We start from the raw sequence: 16408 nt of genomic DNA on the forward strand, positions 1-16408 counted from the left end.
GTGGGGCCCTTGTTGAACACAATGATCAAGGGCCGATACAACTAGCCTGCCAGGAGTCGAGGCCTCCTGCCAGGTGACTGCTAGCCCGTCCACACCGCTTCATTGATGAGGACAGGAGACTCCAAACGCTAGTATTGCACGCTGCACTTAATGGACTGGACTCTTGCCATGGCCCTGGAGGCAGGTGTTTGGGGCAAGGCAGGGTGGTTGGCGCTCCACTCCCATTCGGAGGGACTTCTTACCCTTGCCTCTGTGCCCCAGCACCTTCCCTCTCTGCCCCCTAAAGTCCTGCATTCAGTGTGTGGAGTCCCCAGCTTCTGGTTGTCATCATGTCGTGTGTTAGTCTGTCAACCTTGGGATGTGTGTGCGTGTGTATGCCTGCACACGCGTGTATGTACTTGTTCCTTGCTCCCTCCTTCTGGGTCAGGATGCCACCTCTGGCTCTCCGCTCTGTCTCCTGCAATCTCAGTGCCTCAGCCTGAGAGAGAGGAGATGTTCTTGGACGCCCATTGCATCTGGGCAACAGGGCCACAGCTATCCTAACTGTGAGGTCAGTCTGCCCCCTCCCAGTTTTCACAGAGAGGCTCTAGGCTGTTGGGAATGGCTACTGAGACTTTAATGGGGAGAGGGAGAGTGGGGAGGGTTGCCTTTGAGAGCCTAAATAGCTTCCTAGGAGAGTAAATTAGACAGGGTTCCAACTTGAACCTTCAAGCTCAAGCCATACACAGAAAAGAGCCTTGGGACACAGGAACCAAGGATTGTGCATAACTTACAAATTACAGACACATACAGCTTCTTTCTTTCAGCACCAGCTCTTGTTCTCTGTCCTGGGCGCCAGAGGAGTCATCCTAGCAATGGCTTCTCTAGGTTCTAGGGATGCAAGCCTCTGTGTGGATGTGTGTGTGGATGTTTGTGCCTGTGTGCGTGCATGTGTGTCCACACTGGCCTGCCTCTCTGCTTACCAAGTTTCTACCGCTTAACCTTGTCCAGTGGGACATACAGCGGGAGCCCCAAGGCAGTGCTGCCTGACCTGGTCTAAAGCTTTTAAACTCATTTTTAGCCATTGGATGTTGGTCAGGCCTCGCTGCAACCTGCCTGAGGCCGACTGGCTAGAGCCTCCAGGTCCTATGACCGACCCTCCCTGCCCAGGCCCCGTCCTCTGTGTCTGCAGAGCTTCTTGGCTCAGGAGACAAAATGGGGTCAAGCCTAGGCAGCTAACTCACCACATGTCATCCACCTCATGGCAAGGGCAAAAACGTAGCCTTGCCTCTTAAAGCCAGCGCCTCTGCCAGACCCCCACTGTAATGTTCCACAAACACCCTCAGAAGTCAGGGCAACTGGTGGAGCATGGAGAGGAATTTCCTTTTCTGTTCATAGCTTTTCATGGGAACCCCTCTCAGGGCTGCAGCTTACAGCTGGGCAGCTGTGCACTGCACAACTCGAAGGGCCATCATTCATACCTGTATAATGGAAGTGGGGCCCCTGGGATTGGGCAGTGTGATGGCCCTGCGTCTGCTCACCTCCACTCCCATCTCCACGCCCCTTCTCTCTGGAAGGAAAAAGGAGTTGGAAGTCTCTGGGTTCATTTTTTCCTTTTTTTTTTTTTTTTTTTTTTGCCAAAGGTTTACTTCCAGTGTCCGAGCTATGGCTCTCACCCCCAGAGCTCAGTTTACAGTTACAGTGCACTGATGGACTGAGAGGATGCATATGTGTGTGTGTGCATGAGCGCACTTGTGTGTATTTTGGGGAGGGGTGTTTATTTTTAGTACCCCATTCTGGGGTTCTCTGATTCAGTGTGGGTGTTCAAACATGGTACCTTCTCAAGTGTAGTTCTTTCAAATATAGCCAGTGCTGGAAAATGTGATTGCAGTGATCTCCATCCCTCCATCTCTTTTGGGAAAGAGGAATGCAGCAAAGAAAACAAGGCAGACAGAAGATAAATTGACCACAAAGACACTTTGAAATATAGCACATTATTTTCCTTCTCAGCAGCTCTGCTGCATCCCTGGCTCATTCCTTAAAGGTGTGGGTGATGTGCAGCAGGGAGGCGTGGTCTCTCAGCTGCTCCTCTCTGGGTGCTGTGCCGACCCAGGTCTGCACGAGGGGGAGGGACCTTCACAGGTTGGGTCCTGATCCTTGGGTAATGTCTCTGGGTTCATGTCCAATAGTGATCCCTGATTATTAGACACCTAATGTGTGCCTGGTGCTTTTAGTGCAAGGTAGGTATTCTCATTTTACAGTTCAAGAATAAGCAGTTAGTGGCAATCAGGATTCAAACCTAGTACTGTTTGGCTGCAAACCCCCTGCTGTTCTTTTCCACCAAACTACATTGATTCTCCTACTGTACCTCCTTTGGACTACAGGCAGCAGGCAGTGTCTGGTACAGACAGGCTTAGCCCAAAAGGATACGGAAGATACAGCTCAGGGTGAAAGCTCTTCTGGGCTCCAGCTAAAGACTTCTTGGGAAAACTGCCAGGAAGCCATATTATGAGTTAAGAGTTCTGGAAGAAGTTACAGGGAAACTGAGTTCTAGATCCCCTTGGTTACTTGTGTGTCCTTGAATAGGTCCCATAACTTTTCCCAGCATGCTTCTGCATCTGTAGAATTGAAGATCTAGATATTCACTAAGAACTTTGATTCATGTTCTGCTGCCTCCGTTTGCCCCAGTGAAGAGATTGAGGCTCTTCCCTTCACATACCTAGGTTAGGGCTGTTCAGGCTCAAATTCTACTCGTAGCAGAGTAGAACGTTTCTGCTCTGTTGCTTACTCCTATCCTGGCTGGCAGTGTGAAGGCAGATACATGAGGGGAAGATGGGGGTTTGGGCCTGTATGAGGGTCAGCCATGTTGCAAGATCCTATTTTTACACCAGCAGGTACAGAGGAAACTACTCTTTTGTAAAGTCAAATATTTGTTGGGGGGTTGAAGTTTGGGGGGTGGAGGAGGGGCTGTTCTGGGCATCAGTTGAGCAGATGCCCAGGATGCCTGGGGGAGACCAGCTTCCCCTACAAATCAGAGCTCTAAATTACAAGGTTTTTACCAATGCGAACAGTTGGGGGAAGTCGTCTGCTCTCATTTGCGTAATGGTTTCTGTCACTGGTGATTAGACACAGGATGAAGGAAAAGAAATTTGACAATTAGGAATGAGCGATCATTAATCTGAATCTGTTAGGAGACGGGAGGGCTCCTTAGTGGGCCAACCCAAAATGAGGAGACCCTCCCTCTGCCCCCCCAGAGACTCTTGGGCCACATACCCTTTCATTGTTCCCACCATAAGCTGAGCTGTTATTTTCTTAGCAAAGTCTAGGTAGGCCCAGTCCCCAGGCTGAGGTGGATACAGGAACAGACATCTAGAGGCATGAGCCAACAAAGGGTGTCAAATGCAAGTGATAGGGCAAAGAATAGCAAATAGAATGGTTTTGACATGTGCATGCTGTTTGTGGAAAATGTTTTTGTAATCGACACTCTAGATACCCCACCTGTGACATGCATTTGTTACATTATGGCACTGCAGGGTGTGGAGAAAACCTGCTCTTTTATCCTCCAGGAGCCTCTGCTTAGTTGGAGAGGAAACTGCATGAAACACCCAGAGGTTATGAAGCCATGTGTGGTATACCCTGTGAGGACAAGGTTAGAGACTGTTGAGAGAGGAGGAAGATCAGTAGAGAGCAAACCTCAACCTCCAGGCTCCTCCCAGCCCCTGGGCTCCCCAGGGAGGACTCTTCATCCTAGGCTCCCAGCAAGGTTGATTCTGTCCCTCCCCCCTCGCACGTCATTGCAGCTGTAGTTATGTGGAAGGCACTGAGATCCCTGCCCAGATGTGTGAGCAGGTGATGAGATGAACTAACAGGCTGAGTGTTAAGGTGTGGAGAGTCCCAACTTGGATCTTCTCAGGTCTCTGTGTCACCTCATCTCTCTCTTGTCTCTTTAAACACCACGGACAGGATTTGCACCAGTTATTTGTTTCTCAGTTTTGTGGCTTATGTGTTGGTGGGTTCCTTAGATCAGTGGCTTCATCAAGGATTGGAGGCAGGGGTGATGGTGGTGGTTGGTTGTCTTGTCAGAATGTGAACTTCCCATGGGTAGGGCTGTGTCTCTCTCCTTGGTAACTTTCCTACCTCTGGTTTGTCTACCCTTCAAACTCCAATGCAGGGTTTAGTAGGGCTGCAGAGAGTGGCCCTCAGGGACCAGTTTTACCCAAACAGGGTGGATACTGGGATGCTCCTAAGAACTCATGCGCTTCCAGAGGCCCTGGCCTTTCTGCCCATGTCATCTTCCCTTTTTCCGGAACCTCCAGTTCTGGCCCCCCCCCCCCCCCAGTCCCTGCCTACTTCTCTGGTATCCTCTCAAATTGCCTGCTCTAAAGAGCTGTTCCAGCTTCCTTTTCCATTGTCCCCCCAGTTTCTCCTACTTATACTCTCCCTGCCTAGGCTCTTCAGCAGCCCCTCACCAAGGTCCTTTTTCCTAAACAGTTGCTTTCTCAGAAGCTCCCTGGCTGCAGGTGTTTGGATTGACTTTCTCTAGGATCTTCCATTTCTGATCTGCAATAATTCTGTTCACACACGGTTAGTCCATTTGTTCTGTGTCTGCTCTGTTCTCTTGCCATTCCTTTGTCACTTCTGTACGTCCTGGTTTAGCTTTTCTCACTCTGGGAGCCCTTTCTGCTAGTCTTCAGCCAGTTCTGTTTAATCTTCATAAAACTTAGAATCTTCAGCGGAGCCCTGCTGAGCACTTTTGGTGCATTTCTGGGGGACAAAGCCTCGGACACTGGCAACCTTTAGGACCAGGGGTCTGTGGTTAGTGAGGCCTCCGGAGATGGGTGAGAGGAGGGAACCTAGAGAATCATGGACAGTGGAGAACCAGTGAGGGGAGATTGAGCAGGAGACTCCCCAGGAGTGGAGCCAGGCCTGGCAAGCCTGGAGGGAAGAACTGAAGTTTGTGTTTCCACATACATGCATCTCTGTGCCTTAGGGTCCAGCAGTTCAGGGATAGTGGGTGTTTTGGGAATGTCTGCTAATTTCTCTCAGGTGTCTTTGGTGATGCTCTTAGTCACCAAATTTGGCTGACTTCTTAGTTTCAGTGTTTGCTGGAAGGGAAACAGCATATTGAGTAGTCACGTGTCAGGAGTGGAGGTGTTCGATGAGAAACGCCCTGGAAGCTGGGGTAGCAGGAGACGGGGACCCAGTGGTCAGCTTATATACCCAGACTGTCACTTCACTTCTCCAGGTGTTTAGTACAATAGCTGATTAAAGAAGTTTAAAAACAACTGGGCCTTGCCTTCTTCCCCACCTGAAATCTAGTCTTTAGGTGATATTTTGGGAAGGAGCATGTGTCCTTTAACTTCCAATGAGAAACAACCTAACAATCTAGTATAGTGTATAAAAACATGGGTTTGGGAGTTGGATGTATTTTGTTCAGATTTCTAGCTTTGCTACTTAAATCAGCTGGGCTTGACCTTGTTGATTGACTTGACCTCTCTGAGCCTCAAGTTTCCTCAACTATAATGGTATGTGTATAGGGGAAGGTGGGTGTTGAAAATATCTACCTCAGGGCTGATGGACTGATCGAAACAATGTTTGTAAAGCTTTACCACAGTGCCTGGCAAGCACTTAATAAATGGCTGTGGTAGTGGTTGTTACATTTATTTTGTGACTTATTCAGAAACTTGATTTCAGTGATTCCTTCCCTCTCAAGAAGAGCATAAGGAAGAATAAGGAAATTATGCTGGAGAAACTCATATTGAGATGGGGACAGACAGAAGAGCCTTGGTATCTAAATCCACCCTAGAGGGAGCGAAACAGGGAAGAGCCTGATGCCTTCTACTTGGTCAGCCAGACTTTACCGCTCTCATCGGCCCAGGGCCGGCATGAGAAGCTGTCAGGTGTGCGGTCTCCTTACGCTGTGTGAGGGGTGAGGGCAGCTGGGTGAGTTCCCATTACACCTGGAGAAGCTGTTGCCAACCTCATACCATGAAACACCACAGCAGTCAGATCAGGCCCGCTTGTTTCAATTTTATTGCATGCTCTTCCATGTATTTAAGTTACATATGTGTTAAGGTTATTTTAGCACAGAGGGGCATTCCGAAGAGAATTCAGAAAAATATAAGACTGGAGTCTTAATAGCTACCATCTGTGGAGCCCCTGGAGCATTTGTTTCAGGCCCAGTTCTAGTCTCTACCCATGTGCTCTCAGTTCATCGGGGGGCGTCAAGCAGGCAGTTACAGGTCTGCAGAGGAGAAGCACCTGACAAGCTCCTTTGTTCACAGTAGGCTTCTTGCAAGAAGTCACATAGTCTAAGGTGATACCTGGAAGATAACCAGGGATTGGGGAGGAGTAAAAGGCATGTTTCTTCTCTGGCTTCTCCCAGTCCCAAAGCAAACACTCTGTTCCTCCATGTTTAAGGGTTTTAAGAATCACTTGTAGGAATGAGCCAGACAGTGGACCCCCAAAAGAAGAAAACCCTTTGGTTAGCTACAGAAACATTTGAAAATCATTTTGATTGTCAGGCCAGGTTTGTCCTGGAGTGCAGATGGATTGGACTTGCTCAGTTGTAACCCTTTCCCTGACTGCTTTGCAAAAGACTTCATTCTGGCCTCTGGAGTTTCACCCTGCCGCCCTACTTGGAAGCGACGCTGGATCCAGTTACTTAGACATCAGCCCAAGATGTACTCTGGCTGCCTGGAATTCTCAGCCTCTTCCACACTGATACCCGGCTGACCTCTTAGATTCTTCCCCCACTCTCAGCCACTCCCCTCCTCCCCACTATGAGCCACGCCTCTCTGCAGTGCCCCTCTAGCCACTCATATCCTCTTGGGTCTGACCCTGGTCTCCAGCCCCATGGATGTAGAAGATCTCTAGCTGGTGCCAAGCCGTCTCTGGGCTTCAGGCCATTCTGTAGTCACTTTACAGTCACCTCTCCACTTCTAGGTTTCTTTTGCTCTGGGCCTTGGAAGCCTTCCCTCTGGCCCCAGAAAATGTTGCTGTGTTTTATTCAGTTTGCTTAAGACTTACTTGGTCATTGAGGTCAATCCTGCCCTTCAGGGAAGCTCTGCTGCTTATCTCCATATCCAAGCTCTTGAATGTATAGTGTATGGTGCAATATAGGGTAGTGGTTGAAAATGAGGACTTTGCATATTTGGCTTTGAATCCTAGATCTGTCATCCTGTGTGACCTTGGGCAAATGACAAACTACCTGAAATTCAACTTCATATGTATGAGGATAACATTATCTACCTTGTCAGGGTTATGTGGAATAAGGTATGTAAAGAAAGGCACAGCAGGGTGACTGTTCCATAGCAGAAGCTTGATTGTCATTGGCTTCTAATGGCCCCAGCCTTGTCTCTTTTAAAGCCTTTACTTCTCGTCCATGTAGCTTTCTGACAAAGGTCCTGTGTCTGCTCCCAGAGCAAGTCTAGTTGTCAGGTCATGAGCAGAGATACGAGCATAAATTTCTCGGTCATGTTACCATTCCCTACCCCTACCCCTTCTCGGTGACCTCCAGCTCACAAGGACTCTAATCTACTATGCTGCCATCGCTGAGGAATGATCTAAAATTTCTTTTTTATAATATTAAAAATACCTGAAACACTGTTAGTGAAAATAGAAGACATCAGACCTGCTGTCGCCACAGGAATAAGAAGCACTGGAAGTGTATGTGAGCTGGTGGCACAACAGGTGTGAAGGAGGCACAGCAGGCAGGGACACAGGAGACAAGGAGATGGGCACAGAGGCCACACAATAGTCTAGAGGCAGCAGGGCCCCAGGCTTGTGAAGTTTCCCTCCAAGTTTTTGAATAGTGAGCTTTTGACTGTGAACAAAGCCCCACCCATTTTACAGTCAGTATAGTCATTGTTCTTACAAGGGTTTATGTGATGTTTTGACAAGAATGGAGACATAGGATGTGACTCCTGGGTTTGAATCCCTATTGGCCACTTCCTAACTATAACCTCTTAAGCTAAGTCTGTGCCTCCGCCACTTCAGCTGTGAGGGGTGGAAAATAGCGCATGGCTTGCAATATTGTTATGAGCGTTTGTGATGATGTTTTAAAAACACTCAATTCAGTATGGGCACTCAGGAAACGGTTTATTATGAAGACCCAGGGTCTAGTTAGTGCTTGAAGAGCTGGGCTTTTTTGATCCTACTCTGACTCAAGATAATGACACTTGAAGTGGAATCACAGAAGAGATGACTTGGGGTGGGGAAGCAAAATGGAAGAGATCACCAGGCTGTGGAAGAGACTGAAAGTCTGTGAAAGGCAGATATGGGGACAAAGGTGGTCTTGCTAGGATGGTGTCTTAAGGAGCAGAAGCAGAGACATAGGCTCTGGTTTACCATCAGATCCCCAGAATGAAGGAAATAGGGCAGGAGGGTGTCTGTGGGGGACATGGTGTGTCTAAGTGGAAAGGACACAAGGTTCAGGGGCCATGAACCCCTATGTGAATCTTAGATGTCCTTTTTTCAGGCTGGGTGACTTTGGGCACATTTGTCTCCATGCTTCAGTCCCCTCATCTTTAAAAGTGGTCAGTACTATCACCACCTCCCTTACAGGGCTGAAGAGACAACATACGTGAAAATGCTGTCTAAATTGAGCGCTATATAATACTTGTTGGGTGGTGGTTTAGGAGAGCTCTCCTGGAGTGGGTGGGTCATAGAATTGCAGGAGTTCACAGATAAGAGCCTCCCACATTTCCAGCAGGAAACAGTAAAGCAGCATTTCTCACCAAACGCTGTCTTTCACTGTGCCAATATTTGGTCAGGTTTTTGTTTTGGTTTAAGAAGGAAAAGCAGTGTGCTGAGTAAGGGCATAAGTTTTGGAGTCCCATGGATTAGGTTTGAATCTTGTTTTCACCGTTGCCAACGTTGAGATGGTCAGATTACTTATCGTCTCTGAACTTTGCTTTCTTAACAGGCCCCTTCGAGTGGCTATTGGGAATGAATGAGACAGCTCAAGTGAAACATCTCAGTGCCTAGTGCCTCCCTAGTAAGTGCCCAATAAATATTAGTCCCCTTTCTTTCATTTCTTTTCCCTTTAGGAAGCAGCTAGTTTACTCAGTTTAAAAGGGACTCAGTTGTCCACGCCTTAGTGTGAATAAGTAATATCAGAATTCCCTTCTTGTCTAGGGTGAGATTGGTTGTCCTAAGGAGTGTGAATGTGAGTGAGGAAGAATCATGGGAGAAGGCGGCAGGACTCTACTATGTTGGAGCTGGAGTAGGGGTCCTTTGGTCATCTAGTTGGTGTGGGGGTGAGTGAAGAACACGTGATGTTGAGAGGTGAGTTTGAAGAAAGAAGGTGGGTGCCGAGTGCTAGAGGGAAAAGCCAGTCTAGGGGTTGTGTGGAGTGGAGGACAGGACAATGAGCTATGGATGAGATCAGAGTCCTGCCAGGGGAACCTTAGGAATTGTGACTACAAATCAAAGTTGTGAGAGAAGTCCTGCATTCAGCCAGCTGTCATCTTAACACCTCTGAGAGTTGTGGTCCTCCCAGAAAGGAAGAATATAAAAAGAAAGCAGAAATCTTCAAGATGGAAAGACTTTTTAAGTGTTTTCAGAGCCAAGGAAATGCACAACCTAACCAAGGTATCTGACAGCCTAGGTGGGATTCAAGGTGTCTGAGAAAATGCAGTTGGGTATTGAAGCGCATCAAACTCAGGGATATGAGCTGGTGACCACCTTCTTAGGTCTTAGGTAATGGAGGCCCCATGATAGGGCTTTCAGAGACAACAAATAGGAATTTATGGGTCCCTTATAGAATCCAGTCAGTAGCCCAATCAATGTTTCTGGTTGTTTTACCATCTCAACCATCTGAGAAGGCAACCTCCAAAATATATGTGCAGCATCAATTGTTTCCTTGATAGGTAAGCATCTTTTAACTCTGGAGAACTTAGAATGAAGGATAGGCATGTTTAAGAACATGGAACCTGCAGCACTACTATATTTGCTATAAGGAATCTATGCAGTTTGTTTTTAAATCCTTAACATACGGAGGAGAATTTGCCTTTTAGTTTGATAGGTTTACCTTGTAATACCAAGTAAAGAGTGTTGAATAATTTATTTAGACTTGAATTTTAAGTCAAAATCTCGCCAAGTCTCTATATTGTTTTGGAACATTTAAAATGATTTGAGATTTGCTGTATTTATGAATATAATCTATTGGCGATATGATAATTAAGTACTTGGGAAAGTTTGTTTTAGTCAGGTAAATGAAGTACTTAAGAAATAAAATATATTAACCTCACATTACTCCTTTGTTTTATAAACAAAATAATAAGGTTTGTAAGCTGAACTTAACAGCTTAGACAAGAACTAGGATTTTGAATATGTAACTTCGAAAACTGAATATAATTCTTAAAGCCAAAGTAATTTCTGGATAGTTATTTCTACACACAAAAGTATCCCTCATGGATATCAAACACCTCCCGGGGAAACTCTGCATATAGTATTACCACAGACCCAGTCACTCATCCTCTCTAGGTAGCAGTCACTCTCCAGGCACTGGCAGCAGTTAAGATGGCCACCATGGGGCTTCCCTGGTGGCACAGTGGTTGAGAGTCCGCCTGCCGATGCAGGGGACACGGGTTCGTGCCCCAGTCCGGGATGATCCCACATGCTGCGGAGCGGCTGGGCCCGTGAGCCATGGCCGCTGAGCCTGCGCGTCCAGAGCCTGTGCTCCGCAATGGGAGAGGCCACAACAGTGAGAGGCCCGCGTACCGCAAAAAAAAAAAAAAAAAAAAAAAAGATGGCCACCATGGGTCAAATCATAGGTGCAGGCGTGGATTTTGAAACTTTTTAAAATTGGTTGGCAACATATATGATAAACTTTAAAAACAAAAGCTTGGGGCTTCCCTGGCGGTGCAGTGGTTAAGAATCGGCCTGCCAGTGCAGGGGACACAGGTTCAAGCCCTGGCCCGGGAAGATCCCACATGTTGCAGAGCAACTAAGCCCATGCGCCACAACTACTGAGCCTGTGCTCTAGAGCCCGCGAGCCACAACTCCTGAGCCCGCGTGCCACAGCTCCTGAGCCCGCGTGCCTAGAGCCCGTGCTCCGTAATGAGAAGTCACCGCAATGAGAAGCCCGCGCACTGAAACGAAGAGTAGCCCCTGCTCGCCGCAACTAGAGAAAGCCTGCATGCAGCAACGAAGACCCAACGCAGCCAAAAAAATAAAAACTAAATAAAAACAAAAGCTTTTGGCTTCTCTGGAAAATTAGAAGATCTGGTAACAGTAAGATCCCATTTCCCATAGGACAGCAGTTGGCCAGAGCTGAGTAGCTGCCACCCCTTTGGGCATGTCCTTCCCATTTGCCGCAGTCACCACTCTTCATTTTGGTACCTAATACCTGGTTTATCTCACCTCTGTGACCTGTCTGGCCCACATTTTTGCACGTGACCCCTGAACTAGAGGTTTTCTGAGGTTCCTAACAGCAGATTGATAGCTGGGGGAAGAGCTCAGGAAAAGTGCAGTCCCTGCCCTCCTCTCTATTCTCATCATCCCCTCTGTCCAGGCTGTCTTTTCCCAGCCACCTGGCCCCAGGGCTGGTTTCAGCCACTAGAGGAAATATGCAAGACATTCCCAGGCTCAGACTTCTGTGTTTGCTGCTCTTGTCTATAACCACACTGGTTCCAGAGATTCTCTTGCCCAGACAGTTTGCCTGGGCTCTGACCTCATGTCTCAGTTCCTGTGAACTTCCTGCTTCCCTTCGTAATTTGACCACAGCCTCACTCTGGTGTGTGAGGGCTCCCAGGCTCTGCTTTGTGAAGCTCCTGTACCTGATTATACCTGGTCTGTCAGGCTTGGTTTTGAATCTTCTGACTCAGACTCCCAAATCCCAACCCCATCTCCACCATCACTGCTCACTCTCTGGGCAGTGTGGTTACTCAGCTGAGGGATGGAAGATTGTTGAAGATTCAGGAGACATGGGAGGTGAGGTTGGAAGTGTTTGCATTTTCAAGAGAAGCATGGAGGCAGAAGCCAATCACAGTTTAAGGAGGCAACCAGTAGAAGGCTTTTTAGGTGAGGGAGGCAACTGAGCATAGTTGTAGGCAGAGGAGAAGGCAGCCAGAGAGAGAATTCAAGGGTGAGAATAAGGCCTCAGAGGAGGCATAGGGTGATAGGATAGGAAATAGCAATATTTGGTGACTCCCAGGGAGATTCTGAAGCTCAGAAACATCTTAACACCTCAAGAGATGTAGGAGTGGGCACTGTTGGAAGTCTGTAATCCCCTAGAGTGAGGGTTAAGTAAATGATGCTGGAGGTTTGGAGAGTAGAAGGGTGCATGGCCATGGTGTTGGGGCCACAGCCTGGGGCAGGAGAAATTTCCAGCAGTGCAGCCAACAGCCTCTCACAGTATCTGTAGACACAGTAGAAACATCTGAACCAAATGGTCATGAAGCTTGGTGAAAACCAGACCCAGTGAGAGTTGATTAATGGATCCATGTCAGCCTGTACTAGAGGAAAGTCTCCAGTAGTATGTTTTAGGGCTCAGTCTGGGCCTGTGTCTTGTCTGACATTTTTATTGACAACTGACTGAGGCAGCAGGCTCATCAAGTTTGCAGGTGATCGAGGTGGGAGGGGCAGCTAATACTTTGCATGAAAGAGTCAGGATTCAGAACGATTTCAACAGGCTGGAACACTGGGCTGGAACCAGCAAGATTAAATTTAACAGGGATAAATGTAGAGTCCTGCACTTAGGTTAAAACAAAATCAATGACATAAATACCCGGTGGCGGGGTGGGCCAAGCTTGACAGCGGTTCATGAAGAAAAGACCTGGGGGTTTAGTTGACTGCAAGCTCAATATGAGTCACCTGTGTGATGCGACTGCTAAAACCTCTAATACAATCACAAACTGCATTAACCGAAAAGGAGCAGCCAGATCAAGGGAGGTACTTACCCCACTGCTTTCTGAGATGGTCAGGCCACCTCTGGAATACTGGGTCCATTCTGAGGTCCGTTTTTTTTTAAGGAGGTCAGTGACAAATGAGAAAATATTTTGGACAAGCAGCCAGCATGGCATTAGGCTGGAATACTGCCAGAAACTTTCCAGAAATTCTATGGTGCTGAGGTTCTGGGATGAAGGGCAGGAGTGACCCCAGGCAAAGACAGTTGTATCTGGAGCACTCTTCTGGTACTTGGGAGAAAATAGGGGGACCTACTTCTCACTTCCTGTGGGTACCCAGAGGCATTGACCTGTGAATTTCATCCCAGGATTTCCTGAAGTCGGGCGATTAGGGGTTACTGAGAAGGGGTCTAGGATGGGGATCAGTGTGGGAGTGGGTAGAAAAATGGGGCAGTGTGGTAGGAAGGAATCTGCAAATTTGGACCTCAAGCACCACCTCCCCAGCGCCCTCCCCCAGGACACGTAGTCCCCACTTCGGTCAGAGCGTGGCGCCCTCACTCCACGTGGGGATCCTGAGTCAACAGCAGGAGCCCAGTGGCCGGCCAGGCTGTGGCTGCACTTCTCACACTCTCCACTGCAGGGAGCCCACGGGGCCACTCAGCTTAGGTGCGGCTGGCCTGGGACTCCTGGGTGGCAAGGAGACTCACAGCACAAACACACATGGAATTCAGGTGTGTCTCCTATTACAGCCAAGCATTCCTGCCTGAGCTACTGTGCACGTGGCCTCTTGTCTGCCCTGGCACGGAGCCCAGGGTGCAGAGGGCTGCTCCTATGGCAGGAGGGTTCCCTGGCACCGAGAGCTCCATTTCTGTGGGGTCATGGACCAACCCGAATCCCCTGCCCCTGGCTGGCTGAATGACTGTCACCAGTTTACCTAAACTAAGTTCTGTTTGTCTTGGGTTCCTTAACTGTTTGAAGTAGAATAACACTGCCAAGTTCATAGAGTTGTTAGGATTGAAAGAGTCATCTAGGGCAATGATTCTGAACTGATAACAGGAATCACCAGAGGAGCTTGTAGAAAGTGCAGATTTGTGGCTCCACCACCAGTCATTTAGTAGTTCTGGATGGAGCTCAGGAATCTTTTTTAACCAGCTCCCCAGGTGATTCTGATGTCCATGGCCCTCTGACCACATTTTGAGAAACTGACCTAGGACATACAAGACTACCTAGTATGCATCAGTTCTGTTTCTCAGAGCACACATGAAGAACAGTGTGGCGATCAAGAGTACACAGGCTTGTTCTCCAGATAACTGTAGCCAAGATGTTTGGAGGAGGACGATGGGTCTGGAGATGGGGACACAATATTTAAGCCCAAGATGGGTGTTTTGAGACTTGGGGAGGTTGGATGTACTGAGGGCCATAAAGGAATTGGGATGCTGGCACCAGGGATGGGGATACTGGTGGGGTGATGGGGGTATGTTGGTGCATTGGAGTGCTGAGTGTAATGTGTTGTTGAAGGAAATAGGGGCAGAGTGTACTGGGAGGGGAAGGAGCTGAGAGGATGGGTTGGAGTACACTGGCGTCTTCTTGAGGGGCTGGAGATGAAGGTTTGTTATATCATGATGGGGCCATGAAGATGAAGTGGTGGAGACTGCGATGCTCAGTGAAGCCCCACGGGGGCAGCCATGCTTTGTGTTTTGTGGTGAGACATTGAGCCCATGCTTCTGACTATTCTCTTTTTTGGTGTAAGGGAGGGGGGGAATGCTCCTTAAGCTTCTGGGGGAACTTTCCTGGTCCCAGAGGGTATAGGTGAAGAGTGTGTGTGTGTGTGTGTGTGTGTGTGTGTGTGTGTGTGTGTGTGTGTGTGTGTGTGAGAGAGAGAGAGAGAGAGAGAGAGAGAGAGAGAGAGTGTGTGTGTGAATGGGGAGGGGAAGGCAAGCTTATGCACTGAGATTTTAAAAAGTCCTTTTCTGGATTTCCTCACTGACTTGAGGAGAGGGAGTCAGTTTCCAGGATTCCTCTCCCCTACCTTCACATACAAAATAACGTTTGACCTGCCTGGTTTCTCTTGGGGCTCAACTCTCCAAAAGCTGGCACTCTTGTCAGCTCATGAGCATGAGCATGTGGATGTCTGCTAACTGAAAACACCTTCCAGAAACTCTGAAGATCTTCCCGGAGGAACATTCTAGAAAGAATCCTCAAATTTCAAATCCTTGAAAACTGGAATTGGAAGAGAATTTAGGTGCCATCTGATGCAGTCTCCCTCAGTTTGGTTCTGGGGAGGACCTTGTGAGGACACCCTGCTTTCTAAGCCTTTGGGGATCCCAGAGCCTGGTGTGGATGACAAGACTCATACATTACCTAGGGAAAAGGGAGACTCAGTAGAGTCAGGTAGGGGTTTGTGGGTTCTGCCAGTAAACACCTAGGAGGTCAGAGCTAGGTGAGCACCTACGGAAGGCTCCCTAGAGCAGGGCAGCTGGAGCTGCACCTTAAAATGGGTAGAATTATTTTTAGTTAACTTTTGTTCTGACTATGATTTTATGAAAATGAAGGAAACAAAAACACTGGAATGAGAGGGTGAGGCATCTTCATCTGTCTGCAGGGGAGCAAAGCTATAGAGGCCTGAATCCATCTGAGGTTTGGAGGACAGTAGAGAGACCAGCTTCGTTAGAGGGCTGGAACCACTGTCAGGGCAGAGTAAGTGAGGAGAGAGGGGTGTGGCTGTGGTGGGAGGGGTGAGGTGGAAGACAGAGGAAAGAAGCTCAGGGTTGGGCTCACAGTAGGGACGGTGAGGGTTGAGGCTTGAGCAAATGAGAGCACCCAGGAGACAGGAGAGAAGAGGGTTCCAGGGACAAGTGTGAACATACATCCAGAGAAGCACTTCCCAAGTAAGCAGGAGTGGAACCCAGAGAGTGGAGGTCATTGAAATGGAGAGAACACAGGAGGGGCAGTCACCAGCTCGAACTCTGAAGAGTTGTTTGGTATAGGAGGCGGGGGTGAGGACCCAGTGAAGGTCATTAGAGTTGGTGATTAAGAGGTCAGCAGAATAGTAGGGGTTAAAGAGTGAGTTGGTGGAGAAGAAATGAGGCAGCAAGTGTAGACCATTGTAGGTTATCCTTTGAGAAATACACAGAGGGCTGGAGATGGGTTATAGTTTGAAAAAGAAGCCACAGCAAAACTTTGTTAGCCTGGAGGAAAGGAGCAAATCTGTGGACAGAGGACAGGGGAGAAGGAGCTGTTGGAGAGGAAGAGATTGAGCAGACACTGGGAAGAGCCAAGTTATAGACAGGAAAGTAAGGGAAGGGAGCCAGGGCCTAGAAGAGGTCAAAGCCGCAGATGAGAAGAAAGGGGTGAAGTCGTAGAGCTCTGGTTGGACCCAGACTTTGACCTCCTAAAGTAGGCTCCTTCAAGTAAGGGTGGCCAGGGTGGGACTGGGCTGGAGGGATACAGCGGAAGGGGTGGAATCAAAGGAGTGGTCTGGACATCTGACATATTGCCCAGCAGACCTGGGAAGCAGAAGATCCGGGCTTGGGTTTCTCTTGGGTCAGGTCTGACGCTCTGCTTCTGGGAGCAGGATG

At 48.4% G+C, this 16408-nt stretch overlaps 1 protein-coding gene across 1 annotated transcript in view; it reads left to right on the forward strand.

Moving 5' to 3' along the window:
• Positions 1–16408, forward strand: part of HIF1AN (hypoxia inducible factor 1 subunit alpha inhibitor) — a 44242-nt gene that overhangs the window by 8587 nt on the left and 19247 nt on the right. Inside the window, exon 8 of the mRNA XM_004268458.4 lies at positions 1–16408. This exon is cut by the window's right edge and continues 19247 nt beyond it. Within this exon, the coding sequence (XP_004268506.1) occupies positions 1–45 (45 nt within the window). The 3' untranslated portion in view covers positions 46–16408.

Source organism: Orcinus orca, chromosome 14, assembly GCF_937001465.1.
Source record: "Orcinus orca chromosome 14, mOrcOrc1.1, whole genome shotgun sequence".
In the NCBI taxonomy this organism is placed as follows: Eukaryota; Metazoa; Chordata; class Mammalia; order Artiodactyla; family Delphinidae; genus Orcinus; species Orcinus orca.